General features: G+C 33.9%; 4 protein-coding genes across 4 annotated transcripts; 2 read left to right on the top strand and 2 right to left on the bottom strand.

Annotated features, from left to right (window-relative positions):
* The first annotated feature begins 6,250 nt into the window (after positions 1 to 6,250).
* LOC106305105 (protein BREAKING OF ASYMMETRY IN THE STOMATAL LINEAGE) lies at positions 6,251 to 7,451 on the top strand. The gene is made up of 5 exons (XM_013741480.1): positions 6,251 to 6,415; positions 6,492 to 6,850; positions 6,944 to 7,078; positions 7,160 to 7,248; positions 7,340 to 7,451. The coding sequence occupies exons 1-5, from the start codon at positions 6,328 to 6,330 to the stop codon at positions 7,446 to 7,448; spliced, it is 780 nt and encodes a 259-aa protein (XP_013596934.1). The 5' UTR covers positions 6,251 to 6,327; the 3' UTR covers positions 7,449 to 7,451.
* A 2,465-nt stretch (positions 7,452 to 9,916) lies between these two features.
* LOC106301810 (ultraviolet-B receptor UVR8) lies at positions 9,917 to 12,030 on the top strand. The gene is made up of 6 exons (XM_013738290.1): positions 9,917 to 10,547; positions 10,700 to 10,839; positions 11,030 to 11,224; positions 11,299 to 11,427; positions 11,516 to 11,671; positions 11,761 to 12,030. Exons 1-6 carry the CDS (start codon positions 10,024 to 10,026, stop codon positions 11,949 to 11,951), a joined length of 1,335 nt encoding a protein of 444 aa, XP_013593744.1. The 5' UTR covers positions 9,917 to 10,023; the 3' UTR covers positions 11,952 to 12,030.
* LOC106301811 (ras-related protein RABA1f) lies at positions 12,031 to 13,081 on the bottom strand. The gene is given in 2 exon segments (XM_013738291.1): positions 12,031 to 12,486; positions 12,560 to 13,081. Coding segments are annotated over 2 exon segments (723 nt in total). The 5' UTR covers positions 12,841 to 13,081; the 3' UTR covers positions 12,031 to 12,044.
* Positions 13,082 to 14,692: 1,611 nt separating this feature from the next.
* On the bottom strand, positions 14,693 to 16,084 carry LOC106307114 (dof zinc finger protein DOF5.4). The gene has a single exon (XM_013743987.1). The coding sequence runs from the start codon at positions 15,861 to 15,863 to the stop codon at positions 14,976 to 14,978; it is 888 nt and encodes a 295-aa protein (XP_013599441.1). The 5' UTR covers positions 15,864 to 16,084; the 3' UTR covers positions 14,693 to 14,975.
* Positions 16,085 to 16,451: the final 367 nt, after the last annotated feature.

Below are 16,451 nucleotides of genomic sequence, written 5' to 3'. Positions count from 1 at the left end.
CGTGAATCTATTGTCTAGATTAAGCTCTTGTCCAACCCAAAGACACTGGAACGGGATTAAACATGTTCTTCGTTACCTGCAAGGAACGAAAGACTTGGGTTTATTTTATACTAACCAAAACAAAGAAGGTTTAGTTGATTTTGCTGATGCATGTTATCTTTCGGATCCACACAATGCTCGATCACAGACAGGCTATGTTTTCACACATGGTGGAACGGCCATATCATGGCGTTTCATGAAGCAGACGATCACAACCACATCTTCAAACCATTCGGAGATTTTGGCTGTTCATGAGGCCAGCCGCGAGTTGTTCAGAACAGGGGGAGTAATACGAGTTGTACTCTTTTTCCTTCACCATGGTTTTGTCCCACTGGGTTTTCCTGGTAAGGTTTTAATGAGGCAACATCTAAAGCGTATACAATTTCTGTATGGTTATGGCATCCAAGGGGGAGTGTTATAAATCATATTGTGGATGTCCATAACCGGCCCGGTTCATAACCGGCCCAATGCTAGAGAGAGAGAGAGTCGACCGTGAGGAGAGAGAGAGAAAGAGAGAGAGAGAGAGAGAATCAGCATCTTGCATTTTCCTTATTAGATTATGATTTGTACTCTTTCCATATTTGTATTTCTTTTTTTAGTCTTTCCATTATTCTATGACGGTGTAATTTCCTATATATAAATGATTCCTTGTGTTTATGAATAATACAGTAACATAGATTATATTCTCTAGTTTCACAATAAAAGTTCAATAATTGATACATACACTCTTATAATTTGGCCAAAAAAATGGGTTGTGCTCTCGAACCCGGATCCAATTTTGATGGTATGCGAAATCAATGGTTAGAATGGTCATTATCTTGAAAGAGGATATTGAAATTATGTAAAAGTTAATGGTTCACAGACCTTAATCTCTAAAAAAATGTATGAAAATAAAATTTAGGAGTTTCAAGCAAACGGTTTTAAATTAGAAGCCAAAGAAATTTTACAAAAATCTTTTTATTTTCAATCAAGTTTTTTGTTCACAAAATTTTATAAAATCTACTGAAAACAGAAAAAAAATCAAATTTTAAATCTAAGTAGATTTTTTCTTCTTTTTTTACCTAAGTAGCTTATTAATTTGTATAAAACTCCAAATCGGCCATTTATAATGTTAATAGTCATTCGTCAAAAATGCCGATGCATCTCGTTTCATGTGCTATATATCTTATTGTATATGCACTTTTACAAAACAACAGTCAATCTTATAAACAATGAATAACTAAAAATGCTAAGTAATCAATGCTTTCTTTACATATTTCCAAAAATGAATTGTAGACTTTGTGGTACTAATGTTGAGTTGTAAAAAAAAAAAGACTTTGTGGTACTAGTTTCATGAAAGTTGGACCTTTAAGGAATCGAAAGCTATTAAAAAGGAAATTTATCAAACAAATATCGAAATCGAAGTGGAGGCAGATCATGATATTCGGCAGCTGGCAAACGTGGCATGAAATGCCAAATGCCAAAAAAAAAAAGAGAATAAAAAAAACCGTTGGGCAAAACGTTTATAACATTCGAATATGCCAAAAGCACACTTAACAAACAGGGAAATTTGCAATTAAACCCCGTATATTTCAGTTTCATCTGAAAACAAACTAATAAAACTAGATGTGGGGTTAGAATCCAACATTATTCAACGAAGTGAATAGAAAAATCAAAACTCTTCCAATCTTAACGAAGCAATATTTTTTAAAAAAGAAAATAATAATAATAATGTTATTTTTTTGGATAAGCTAACGACATTATGTAATACAAAATGCATGTATCTAAATATAATTTGGTGAAGTGTTTATTTTTAATGTAAACTAGATTTTGAACCGTGTATTCAAAACGCATGATAATTTTTCGGTTAAAACTTTATAAAATCGCATTTTTACTTTATTTGAAGTAGACATGGACATAAAATCAATAACCCGAGTTTGAACTGTACCCGGTCCGAAATGTACAAAACATATCTGATCTCGAAGTGCTATTAACCGAACCCGAACGGAACCCCAAAAACCGAAAAACCAAAAAATATCTGACTAACCCGAAAAATCAAAATAACTGATTCGAATTTCCAAATTAATCACAAATATAAATATTTGAAACATAAATATGTACTTCAAAGATTCAATTTTATATTTATTTTGAAATGATATATAAAAATAATTATTTAACTTTGGATATATCCAAAACGAATCAATATAACCCGAATCTGAATGATATATGGTTACTTTATGGGTTTTAGGATTTAACAAAATTTAGAACAAAAATTGATGTGTTATATTTGAACTCAATTTATACTTACGAATTTACCATAATAAGACCTAGGATGTGATATAAATTAGAACCAAAATTCAAAATACCCGACCCGTAACCCAACTGTTACATGAACTTACAAACCTAATTTAAAGTGTTTTTTTATATAATTTGTTCAGTTAATTTTATATTGATAAATAGTTTACATGTTTGTTGGAATAACCCGTTAAATTAACTCATAAAAATATTAATATTAACATGTTTCATTATATCATTAAATATTAATAGTAGCTAACTATTAATATTCATTTTATCAAATATATATATATATATATATATATATATATTCTAATGCTCTGTCTATTCAAATATATTTAATTATATTTTAATTTTCTAATTTGAATATGCATATTTTAATATTTAATATTTATTAGTTTAAATATAGTACTTTAATATTTTATTTTAATAAGTTGAAGTATTTTTTAAAATTCATGAATATATGTTATTATGTATGTGTAATTATTTTGAATTTTTAAATTTATAAAATATTTAATAAATAGATTACATAACTTTATATTTATTAATTGGTCTACCAATTTAATTTTGAATATGAATTATGTATATATTAATATTATAGAGTTTTTATTTCTTATTCTATAATCAAAAATGAATTAATATTTATTTATAATAATATTTAATATTTATACGGATTTTATTATTTAAAAGTAAATATAAAAAATAAATATATATTTACATATAAATATAAATTATTAAAAGATATTATTAGCGGTAATCTTACAAAAATATAATTAAGAATCTTTTAGAGATTTTATTTTTAAAATATTATAATAATGTATTAAATATGATATATATTTAATAATAATTAAGTTATTTGGAAGAGAAATAATAAAAAATTAATTAATGTAATAGTCTAACCTATACTAGTATAGTATGTAGATAAAACATGCTTCTGTTTTAATAGTATTTATATGTACAAATAAAATTATAGTTTTAAATAAAAATTAACCTTTCCTTATTTTCAATAATTAAAAAATTATTTTATATTAGAAGAATTCATTAAAATATTAGTTTAATTTTTATTTTTTATTAAAAAATAATACAATACAATGAAAATTTAATTCTAATGTACCGATTAACATTGTTTGTTTCTAAAAGTTAATTTATAAGCTACGTAGTTGAATTTTATTTCTTTTGTTGAAATGTCTTGAACATTAAAAATGGGGTTTGACTTATACTTTACAATTTGCTAGGTTTTTAGGTGAACTTAAAATACCAAATTGATTTCGTACAAATATTTTTCATACACAAGATTACCACATGATGTATAATTTTGATGTTAATGTTATAATCTTCCAGAGGAAAATAAAAACACAAGGTGATAACAAGTAAAGGTGATGAAGTGGTGAGTATGGGTAAGCGCTTGCTCCCGGCGAGGTCCGGTGAAGCGCCTTCAGTTTCCGGCGAGGTCCGGTGAAACGCTGTCTAGTTTCCGGTGTGATTCTCCTTCTGACGCATGTCGTGCCTCGCTGTTGTGGTTTTCGACACGTCTCTTTCTTCGGCGTGACAAGTGTGTCGCGTCATGTTTTTTGGTTTGGGTTTTTTGGGTCCGTTCAAAGCTTGGGCCAGTGTTGGGCTTTTAAGTTTAGTTTTTCTGTTTGTAGTTGGACCTTTGTCTTTTTATAATAATATTATCAGATGGAAAAAAAAAAAAAAACACAAGATTGCCAAAATCAGAGTTGGTGGTGAATCATGTGCTTTATTGTGGACCCGCTCTGAACCTTCTGAACCTCATATTATTGCGTGTGTGGTCCAATCCCAACAAAATATTATATATGATAAAGTTTTTTTTTTTTTTTTGGGTCAAAATATGATAAAGTTTTAAAAGATTTTTTTGAATTGGGAAATAAAGTTTGTATCATTTGCATCTTTCCAAGAATTCTATTCGTTAGGGCTTTCAAAGATTGTACTCCATTTTTCAAAAAAATAAATGTTTTAGATTTTTAACATTTATTAAGAAAACATATCAGATTTTAGTTACCAATACATTATTTTTCGTTATCAACTATTTCCCACAACTTTTAATCAATAAAACCTTTATAAACACCATTATATTTTTTGAATTTTATAATTTCCAATTAATTTATGCACTAAAAATGTAAAACATATATTTTTTTGAAACATATTATAGTGCTGCTGACCCATCACAAAGTCTATCTTGTTCAACTCTGATTATGCTCATGTCCCTTCACTTTGATCAAGACTGCCAATCTGAACATACAACAAACACAATGGACTTTTATGCTTTTAATGGACTTCTTAATGCAGTAGGTCATTAATGAGCTCATTAAGACCTTATGCAGTATTCTTCTAAAAATGGGTTCATTAATTTTCCTTGAAATTCAAGAATACTGCATAAGATCTTAGTTGGCGGAACTTAGATAATAAAACACTAGTAGTATACAACAAAAGTCATATTTTTTCATTTATATATTTAATAAAATGTTTGGTAGATCAGTAAATTATTCATATTAAAAATTATCATCAGTAAATTATTCATATTAAAAATTATCATAGAATTAATATATGGTATATAATTTATTTATTTCTAAATAATATAGATATATTTATATTTATAAATATATTTATATTATATGTTTTTGTTATTAAAAATAGTGAATCATATATCACATTATATAAATAAAAATATTTTTAAATATGATATATTATTATCTTTTAAAAGATAAATGTATGTTATTTGCAAATTTAATTTTTAAAATATAAATTTAATTTTTGGATATAATCTTTATTTTTATTATTTAATAAAATAAGTTAATTATATATAATTATTTTATATATTTTATATGTGAATGCTTTACCAAAAACTTCATTTGAGTTAATTGAGCAAATAGCATTTGTAGAACATTAACATCTTGTCAATGTTTTTCTAAATGGATTTCTAAAAATTGTTGATTGGATAATAAATCGCATAATGATTATGCTAATGTTTTACCAATTAAGACCTAAATTATGATTTTCAAATGTAAAAGAAATGCGTTAATGAAAACTTGAATAAAAAACTCATTTGCCGACATACTAGATGGCATCCATGTCTCAGGTCAGCGTTCTATTCCATCTGTTTTATTTTAATTGTCGTTTTAGGTTTATGCACACAAATTAAGAAAATACTTAATTTTCAAATTTCCAAAATAAAAACATTAATACCGATACAGTTAACCATATTTCAACAAATAAAAAAATAAACAGAAACATATTATCTAAATTTTTGCATCGAAATTCGAAACGAAACTTATTTGAAATGAAAATTTTACTCTAAACAACAATTAAACTTAAACGAAGGGTATGAATGGTGACCAGGGAACGACGAGGAATCATGCATTCCCTAACGTTCCTAAAAAAAATTACCATTCACAAGGAATAATAATTTCCTCTCATTCCCTTTCATTCCCTTTTTTTTAGAGAATTAAAGAACAAAATTATTCCTTGTCAAATTTGATAAGGAATAACCATTCCTTTTCATTCCTAGTATTTTATTCCCGTACATTCCTTTTTTATTCGTTCCTCTTGTTTCCCGGATGGTCACCAGTCGGACCCGAAGAGTGTATTGTTTATGCCGTTTTTTTGTCACAGAATTGAATAATTGTTTTTTACAGATTTAAAATGAGAAAATTGAATTTCTTTCAGTAGTGTTTATTAAATATGATAGCATTTACTGTCCAATTATTACCATTTCGCAAAACATGTTATTCCTTTTCTTCCAATAATATTAAATGCATTCATGTGTTACATATGTAACCCCCTCCCCTAATTCATGGCAATCTATGTTTTCTCTCCCAATGTTTTTTTTCAAATTTCAAATCACTCCTCTTCCTCATAATAAATCCCTCTTTACTCCTTCTCTTCCCTTCTGAATTTTGTCTTGAAAAAGCCAAAACACACAAAAAGAAATAAAACTGTATCCTCTGGAAAAAGATCCAAGAAAAGTTATTCTTAAAGAAAAAAAAACAGCTAATGGCTTCGCAATGGACAATACAAAAACTTGTCACTTGGAGAGTCAAAGATTGGGCTACCTGTTTCTTGGCTTCCAAGATTCCTATAGGTCTTCCTCTCTGTTCTATAATTCTTAATTTTATTTTATTTTAGTTAACTTATTTACTGATTATAGACAATATCAGACATAGATGAAGATGGAGTCAATAATACCGGAAACACAATGAACAACAACAATGTAATGTTCAAGAGAACAAAGAGGAAGATGAAGAGTAAAAAGAAGAGATCAGAGAGTAAACTCAGTCTAAGCCCACCAGGGACACGTCATCATAATCTAAGAAGCAGCAGCGTTTCTCCTACGTCGGAGTCTCAGAACCGGAGGTTGAGTTGGCAGCAGCAGGCACCGGCCTCAGACGAACCTGGCTTCATTGTCTTCTGCTTCGACCGTGATGACGGTGGGTTTGACGTTGTCAAAGAGGGGAAAGAAGAGAGGAAGGAGGTGGAATTGTCCTCGGAAAAGTCACCAAGGACAGTGAATCGTAAGGTTCGTTGTAGGGATTATCCAAATCCTTTGAAACATTTTATAAAAAAATTACTTTGACTCTATCTCTGTGTTGTTGTTATTCCTTAAGAACAGCTTATATATGGAGACCAAGGGGAAGTAAAAACAGAGAAGGTTAACTCGCCGGAGATTAAAGAGAAAGAACAAGATCAGGAAGCTAAGACTATTTGCCAAGAAATTAAAGATGTTTCATGTGATGTTCATGATCAGGTGATGATCATTTATATGATGTTTCAGTTTCAAACTTGTGAAATTTCTATTTTTATTTATAACTTTTAGCTGTTGTTGCAGAAGAATGAGGAAGAAGAAGTTGATGCCTCTGATAAATCCAGCGGGTCTAGTCACTCAGACGAAAGAAGGGGATCGTTTGCATTTCCCGTGTGAGTTTAAATAGCAACAAAAGGGTTACAACTTTGTTTTTGTTTGTCTTGTTTTGGACATTAAGGTCTCTGAACTGAAAAATTTATGCAGACTGGGAGTTGAGTGGATGGGGAGCCCTGTCCAGATGCCTAAAACAGATGACTTGTCTCCGAAGAAACAAAAGCCAATTGCTTTAGGGTTTCAGTGTTGTAGATTCTAAAAAGGGAGAAACATTCCAAAAGTTTTTATGAGATTCTTTTGTACTAGTCTGTTTCTGAGTAATATATAAACCCTTTGAAAGGACAGATGATCTTTTTTTTTTGAACAACAAAAAGGACAGATAATCTACAATGTTAGATTTAGCCATGAACTCTTACAACCTCAAGCAAGTCCACTGTCCACTGTCCACTCTCCATCTTATGCCATCATGTATCAATCATGCCTAAAAATAACAAATTACAAGGACTAGAAGGAAGACAATCTCTCTTCTCATGGAATGCTATTTTGTTGTATATCATCGAGGCAGGCCGCAGCTTAACATAATCTCATCGTAATATTTCTTAGCGCAATTCTCTCGAGTATCTCTTTTTAAGTTTTTGTAACAAAATAACAGAAAAAATGACAAAATAGACTTTTTTTTTAATTTAAAACTCTATCTTCAAAATCTCACCCTAACTCTAAATCATAAGTCTAGATTACTTAACCCTATGATATAAATGTATTTTTATCTTTTAATAAAACTTTTTTGGTCGTTTTTTATAGAACTATTTTACGAAAATAAATTAAAAAGAGTTATCCTAATGAATTTCTATATTTCTTATCTATCAACACTTAAAATCTTCCCTTTTCCCTTTGCAAAAAGTCTTAAAATCAACGGCAAAACTTAATAATATAGGGTCTTATTTGAAAGAAACAACAAATATTGTGTCCTAACGAAGTTAAACGCTGTCGTTTTACTAAACTCTTTGTGATATTGTTCAAATGTCTAAATCCCCACCAATAACCACCGGTGGTTCGGTAGTGAAGAAACCTCCGGGAAATCGGTCAGTTCCTACATCAACAAGGTCCAACGGTCCCGATCAATACATAAACATGTTACATGTGCGAAAACATACATCAACTAGTACAAAATTTAATTTTCATACATGAATTTTCAAAATTTGGTTTTATCATACATTGACCTAATTTCCTTTAGTCAAACGTTGAGTTGTCGTTAACCGGTAATAGAAAATCGGCTAATTCATACATCAACATGGGCCAATGGTACATATCAATACATAAACACTTCACCTGTGCAAAAACATACATCAACTAATACAAAATTTAAATTCAATACATGAACTTTTGAAATCCGGTTTTAACTTACACTAAAGCTTGACATTTACCTAATTTCCACTAGTCAAACAATATCGAAGATAAATTGTCTGTCACGTGTTGATTAAGTAAGGTTTTTATTATATTATGTGGTAATTAAACTGTATTACGTGGTAATTGAATGAAAAAAATAAATCATGTAGGTCAAACAATTTATTTCTTGTGTAATTCATTAGTTATCTTTTCTCTTTAATTTTTTTCTTCAACTTTTTCGACAAAAAAACACTAACACCAAAAAAACAAAAGAAGACAAAACTGAACACAGAGAAAAGAGAATGTCTTCGATAAGCTAAATATTCTCGTTTATCTCTGTCAATTCCTACCTATTACGGTTTAATTATTACATAATACAATAAAAACTTTATTTAATCAACATGTGACAAAACAATTTATTTTCGATATTATTTGACTAGTGGAAATTAGGTAAATCTATTTTATTAAATTTAAGTACAAAATAAAACTAACATTATTTTTAACAGATTTATTATATCTTTTCTTTCCTTATTTTCACTAAACTTAACTACTTTATTAATTGCATTTTTTTCAAATAATTTGAAAGCATGTCTTATAGAAATATAAAACATAACTTACCTATATTTAAGTGTTTTATTATATCTTTTACATTTTTTGTTTCATACTTCTTAATTACTTCATTAATTATATTTGTCATTTATAATTCGACAACGTTTATTTTACGTGTTAATCATAATAATTCCATATGTTTGAATGAATTTTCTCCATCCGCGACAAGAATTCAAACCAGTTAACAAAAAAACTTTTTATTTCTTAACATAATCAATTATATATGGATATCAGGTATACGGTTGGGTATGGATTGATTATTTTGGATATCAAGTTTTTTTTTGGGTTTTGAAATTATGCTTTGTTCGTGTATTATAAATTTTTGGTTGGGATTTGAATATGATCTTTCCAGATCCGGGTGGATTCGGTTTAAAAATGAAGAAACAATGAAGAAAAAATTATATATTTAAAAATGTCATTGAATAATTTATAAAAAATTAACAACAAATATCCATACGAACGCGTATGTCAAACTTTAGTGTATGTTAAAACCATATTTCGAAAGTTCATGTATTGAATTTAAATTTTGTATTAGTTGATGTATGTTTTTGCACAGGTGAAGTGTTTATGTATTGATCCGAACGATTGGTCCATGTTGATGTATGAATTAGCCGATTTTCTGTTATTGGTTAATGACAACTCAACGTTTGACTAATGGAAATTAGGTCGATACATGATAAGATCAAATTTTGAAAATTCTGAAAATTAAATTTTGTATCTGTATGTTTTTTGGGAGGTAACGTGTTTATGTATGAATTAGCCGATTTTCTGTTAATCGGTTAACGACGACTGACTAACGGAAATCAGGTCGATTTCCCAGAAACCTCGCGACGATAGAAATGGCAGCGTTAAGCCACCGCCTACGTAGCTTCACGCGCCGCTTCTCCTCGACACGGAACACTCAAAGAAGCGGCGGATCCACCAAGGTACCAACACTCTACACAAGCCCAGAGATCGATTCGGATCCCACAACCCTCCAGCTCCTCTCGTGGGGACGAGGCGCGTCGGGTCAACTCGGCGGCGGGATCGAGGAGATTCGAATGTATCCGTCTCCGGTCGCTAACCTTCTCCTTCGCTCCGATCAATCCTTCTCTCTTGCTCAAACGCCGGGAAGAATCGACACCGTTAACGGGTCGGGTTTTCGGGTTGGAGTCTCTTCCGGGCTGTTCCACTCGGGTTTAACAGTCGATGGAGATCTGTGGATTTGGGGGAAAGGAGACGGAGGGAGGCTAGGGTTCGGACAGGAGAACTCGGTGTTTGTTCCCAAGCTAAACCCGCTTTTCGAGGAGCGTTCGATTCGCTGTGTCGCTCTCGGTGGCTTACATTCCGTGGCTTTAACGCATAAAGGAGACGCTTTTACTTGGTAAGCTAGATTAAAGTTCGAAGCTTTTAATCTCGATTTTGAGTTTGGAATTGAGACAATGCCAACTAGATTAGCTCTTCTGTTTGTTTTTTTTGTGTGTGTGTGTTTCTGCATAATGTGATGGTTACATATATTAAAAATGAAGTTGTCAGGGGTTATGGCGGTTTTGGTGCGCTTGGACATTCTGTTTACACCAGAGAACTTGTCCCTCGGCGTGTTGAAGGCTCTTGGGATTGCAAAATCTCTGCCATTGCAACCAGCGGAACTCATACCGCTGCTATTACCGAGTCAGGTTTTTTTACATGCTTTCTCTTCTTGCTACATCTCTGTAAGTGCAATTTCAAGAAGTTAGTTGATGTTGTGATAGCAGTAACTATAATAGTAATAGATCCCCTCTATGTCACTACAAGTTTTCCTTCAAATCTAGATGGAGTGTATATCTGTTTAACTCTTGATTGACCGAGCTTTGTTCATGGTCTTAGGGGAGCTATATATGTGGGGTAGGGAGGAAGGAGACGGAAGGCTAGGACTCGGGCCAGGCAGAGGACCAAATGAAGGTGGTGGGCTTAGTGTTCCCTCAAAGGTCAAAGCTTTAACAGTTCCCGTAGCTTCTGTCTCTTGTGGTGGTTTCTTCACAATGGCGCTAACACAAGAGGGACAGCTATGGAACTGGGGAGGTAAAAACCATTCTAGCCTCGCTTCCACAACTGTTAGTGTGATAAAGATTATTCATTGGAACTCTATGTCTCAGCAAACTCAAATTATGAGCTCGGACGCGGTGACAACTTGGGAGGTTGGGAACCAATGCCAGTACCCAGTTTAGAAGGCGTTCGCATAACTCAGATTGCTTGTGGTGGATATCACTCTCTTGCCTTAACCGGTATACAATTCGTCTTCAAACTGAACAGCTCTTCTTTGGTCTGTTTTTTTTATTACTATTTTGACTTGAAACTTTGGTGTGATAACAGAAGAAGGTAAAGTACTCTCGTGGGGACACGGTGGCCACGGCCAGTTAGGTAATGCTTCGCTACGGAACCAGCAAGTACCTACAGAAATCGAAGCATTAGCAGACAAAAAGATCGTCTTCATAGCTTGTGGAGGCTCCTCTTCTGCAGCGATAACAGGTAAAAAAAGTAATGCCATTGTTATCTTCACTTGGAAATGGTATATAATAATATCTAAAAAAAAACAAGGGATTGGTTTTTGTCGGCAGATGGAGGTGAACTCTGGATGTGGGGAAACGCTAAAGATTTCCAATTAGGAGTTCCAGGACTTCCTGAGATCCAAACTTCTCCGGTCCAAGTCAACTTCTTAACCGAAGAAGATGAGCTTGGTCCGCACAAGGTTATCTCAGTTTCCATCGGTGCTTCTCATGCTCTGTGTTTGGTCTCAAGATCGCATTAATAAACAACACTTTGATTTTGAGTATGTGTCTCAGTGTCTGAGGGTAATGATTATACAAATAAATGAACAAGATCTTTCTTTACACATCACAAATCAACAGTTCAGTTTCGAGCAGCAACCAACTTTTTTAACCGCAGAGACGTCCTCTTTAGACCCAACATTGATGGTCCGTCCTTTCGGAAGAGCAGCGGAATCATCTCCACGGTCAAGCGCCTTACGGCTAGACACACGGTAAATCTGAGTAAGCACTCGAGTGAAAGCGTTGTCGACGTTGGTAGCTTCAAGAGCCGACGTCTCCATGAAGAAAGTGCTCTCTCTCTCGGCAAAAGCCTTTGCGTCTTCCGTCAAAACAGCTCGTAGGTGACGGAGATCAGCTTTATTGCCAACGAACATGATGACGATATTTGAATCCGTGTGATCTCGAAGCTCCTTTAACCATCTCTCCACGTTCTCCACCGTCACGTGCCTCGTGACGTCGTGGACAAGCAATGCTCCTACGGCTCCTCGGTAATATGCACTCGTGATCGCTCAATATCTTCAAAAATCAAATCGATGGATTCAAATTTTAAGCAGCCTGAAGAGAGAATGTATGGTACATTGATTGGTACCTCTCTTGGCCGGCGGTGTCCCAGATCTGAGCTTTGACGATCTTATCGTCGACGCCGATGGTGGATTTAGATTCGAGGCTTAACTCATTTCGTGTGAATCGAGAAAGGAGGTTGGATTTTCCGACGCCGGAGTCTCCGATCAGCACCACCTTGAATAGGTAATCGTAGTCGTCGTCCGCTCTGTACGCCGCCATTGTTGAGGCTCTCTGATTAGAGAAGCTCTCCTTGTAAAGATTAAGTGCGTATCGAGCAAAGAGGGAAGAAGAAGAAGAGACGCACATGAAAGAGATTCAAATGAAAGAGAATTGGGTATATCCGGATCCGAGTCGGGTCCGCGCGTTATTGGGTCAAAAGGTCGTTAGGGTTTGAAAATTAGTTAGCTTTTAATATACGTTACATCGTAATAATATCTTAAAAGCTCCAAATTATCCGTAAGTTATAAATGAGTTTCTGTGAGAATTAAGACGGAGATGTACAGTATTAAAAACTGAGAAAAGGGCGTAACACATCTACAGTTTCGCATAATTAAAAATACAGCTAAGGTCCCTTGTAATATAATATTAGTCAAGTTATTAAGCTCTATGTTACTTGAGCCCTTTCTCAAAAAAAAAAGGTTATTATGTTACTGCGTATTTCATGTCATTTTAAACTGTATTTTGACGTTCCTACATGTTGAGTATGTAAACTATTGTTTAAATTAATAAATAAAAATGTCAAAAAAGGAAAAAGAATCTCACGACGTCGAAGTTTAAATGTAAAACAAAACACTGTTGGTTTACACTTGCATAATTTCACAAAGACAACAAGCTAAGCTTAAACTAGAGCAGCCGCTTGTATTTATCTTAAAACACCGCTAGAACTCCCAAGAGTCAAGTCTTTGTTTGTATCAACCAAATCTTGTGTAACCATCATAGATATAAATCTTCTATTATATGTGTCAGCAAGATTTACGTATAACGGGTTAGAGGGACCTTTCACATATTGAGAGGAAAATGTATTAGGGAACATCATGTACGAAGATTCTCTAATTCTGTCAAATGAGTCGACGGATGGAAAATTACGAATAGAAATCATGGAACTGTTAAAGAAATGATTAGGCAACATGGTGGAGTCATACACCAACCCACAGACAATCCTTAACTCTCCCAACCTCCCAACCAAACTTACCCAAGTGTGATTTGATGAGATTCTATAACTTATATGTGCACATGCCTTATTGGACCTACTCTCCTTCAAGTGTTTCCTTGCAATGACTACCACCTACCTAATATGGACCCCTCATCATCATCACCCTTGATTCACGCTGTCACCATTCCGATCGCACGGTGTATAAGTGCTTGAGAGTTCTCACTCATCCAACGGCCCATAGCTGGTTTCTAAATATATGCACAGAGGATCAGGATCCGTACTCGCTCTTTCTTTCTCGGTTAGATCTTTCAAGTCTTATTCGATGGTTGGAGTTGGCGAAAACGACGAGCCGACCATTGATACAACTACGTCAGCCCATTGACATTTCAGACACGTTAAGTGGGACCCACTTTAGCTACTTGGAATACATGTCGCGCATGAAACTAGGCACTAACACGTAGGTCCCATGCGCAATATAGCCCGTGGTCTATTTGCTAAGCACAGTTTTTACGCGACGGCACGGCTCTCTCGTTTTCCGTACAGTTCCTCTAAACTTTCTTCTATTACATTGAGGAAAAACAAATATCCCATTAAAAAAAATAGTACTCTTTACATCAACACAAACCTAAGCTCACTCTTTCGAGTTGATTTTTTATTAGTAATCTAATAGAAAATAAACAAATGCTATAATGGTAGATCATGTAGTCTTCATTTTTCAATTACATAGTGTAAGCTATGATGGGGAATATATAGTTGCGAGACAATATTATAAGTTTCCGAAGATAAGATATATAGTAAGACAATCGAGTTTCCATATTGATTATTCAAGTGCTAGCACGGCTTAATGAAAAGCTAACGTAGCTACTCTCTGAACCTGATCGGCGATCGATCACACTCTTAAACGACTTACTATAAATCAAACAAACAAAATGCAAAATCAAAAGAAGCTGAAGACAAGTTTTTTGTATGCCCAATCAAGATATAATATTATTAGACACAACAATAAAGAAACAAAATCACAGCAAAATTTAAATCTTATCAAATATACAACGATAAGTAAACCAAAGCCAAACTAAACTCCGCTCTTGGGATATTCCAAAAACTAGGAAACAAGAGGTAAATTTTATATTTGGAGAAAAATTTTTACAAGCAGTCATATATATTATATAATAAATCCCGTTTTCAACCCATTACGTAAAATAAAATATATATAAACCAAACATCATCAAACTTTACCTTATGTGTATAATATATATATTATTTTTTTGTTAAAGAAGCTGTGAGAGAATTAAGGTAGGTAGAGACCATTCTGATCTTGATCAGACGACGCCCATTGACTTTGACTCCAGTATGCATGATCAACTGAACTAGTTAGATCAAAGAGTGTTTGATCTCCTCCTCCACTTCCCCAATCCAACGGTTCAAATCCCATATTCGGATCAATCTGAGCCGTTGGATCCCCAAACTGCTGTTGTACAGTAGTATTATCTTCAAACTTCAGATGATCAGCTATAGACTGTTGATTTACGGAAGTACCCCCGAATCCAAACGGTGTCGTTTCAATCGATGGTGCTGCAGTAAAACCGCCGATCTCCGAGAAAACTCCACCGTCCGATGAACCCTCTCCGAGCAACGTCGACCATTCGATCCCGTTTCCGTACTGTTTGAGATTAGGCATATCAGTGTCCATAACCCTCGGGGACGCAACCTTCGCGGCGGTAGCGGTGACGGCGACGGCGGTGGAGTTAGAGGCGGTAAGAGAAGAGCTCTCGCTGCTACTTGATTTCTCCTCGACGTTTTGAGTTGTTGGCTTGTCGGCGGAGGAAGGAGACGACGGCTGAGGCTGCTTAGACTTCGACCGTTTGGCTTTCCGGCAACCACCTCCGACGGGGACGTTACGGAGAACGCCTCCTTTGGTCCAGTAACGACGGCAGTTTTTACAAAAGTGTCGAGGCTGAGAGAGATTGTAGTTGTTGTAGTAACAGAACTTTGTGTTAAGAGAGTTGCAACGAGGACACTTGAGAGACTGGTGATGGTTAAGGATATTGTTCTGATGCGTTCTCATCCTCCGATCTCCGCCTCCTCCGCCGCCGCCGATACCTCCACCGTAAAACCTCCCTGTACTTCCTCCGCTGCCGCCGCCTCCGGTCATGGAGTAATCATGAATATCTTGCATTTCCAAGGGAGGATAAGGAAAACTCACAATCACGTAAGAGTTATAATTTGGGAGGTTTCAGTAGAGAGAAAGAGAGAAGTAGTAAGAAGCATGGGAAAGGACTTTTGAAACTCTGACACAACATATCTTTCATATGTCTGAACAGGCAGTTTCTGTCCAAATTTCGATTATGCCCCCCATGTTATTTTGTATTTTCACAATCCCTTGGCGTGGCTGTATTCAGAAGTTAGCTCCAAATCCAAAATGAAAAGGCCCCATCAAATAGCACGTATATTAATAAAAAAAAAAATTTCACGTATATTAATAATATCTTTCGCATCGAAACATTTTTGTTATATTTCGGTGTAAGTTTTATTATTTATTCAAAATAGTCGCATCAAAGGTCCAATGATTGATGAATTAGTGCTTGTATATCTCTTATTTTCACATCAAATCTCAGCCCTTTTTTTCCTAAGAAAATGTCCTTTTTTCCTAAGAAAATGCTAATGTAATTCGTTTTGGAAATATATACTCTTGAGTCTTGAAATGTGATTAGTACAAGTTATACTATAACATATTGTACGTTAAATAGTTTGCTACGGTTTTCTT

Source organism: Brassica oleracea, chromosome C7 (genome assembly GCF_000695525.1).
Source record: "Brassica oleracea var. oleracea cultivar TO1000 chromosome C7, BOL, whole genome shotgun sequence".
In the NCBI taxonomy this organism is placed as follows: domain Eukaryota; kingdom Viridiplantae; phylum Streptophyta; class Magnoliopsida; order Brassicales; family Brassicaceae; genus Brassica; species Brassica oleracea.
This window is presented reverse-complemented; position numbering and strand designations above follow the sequence as displayed.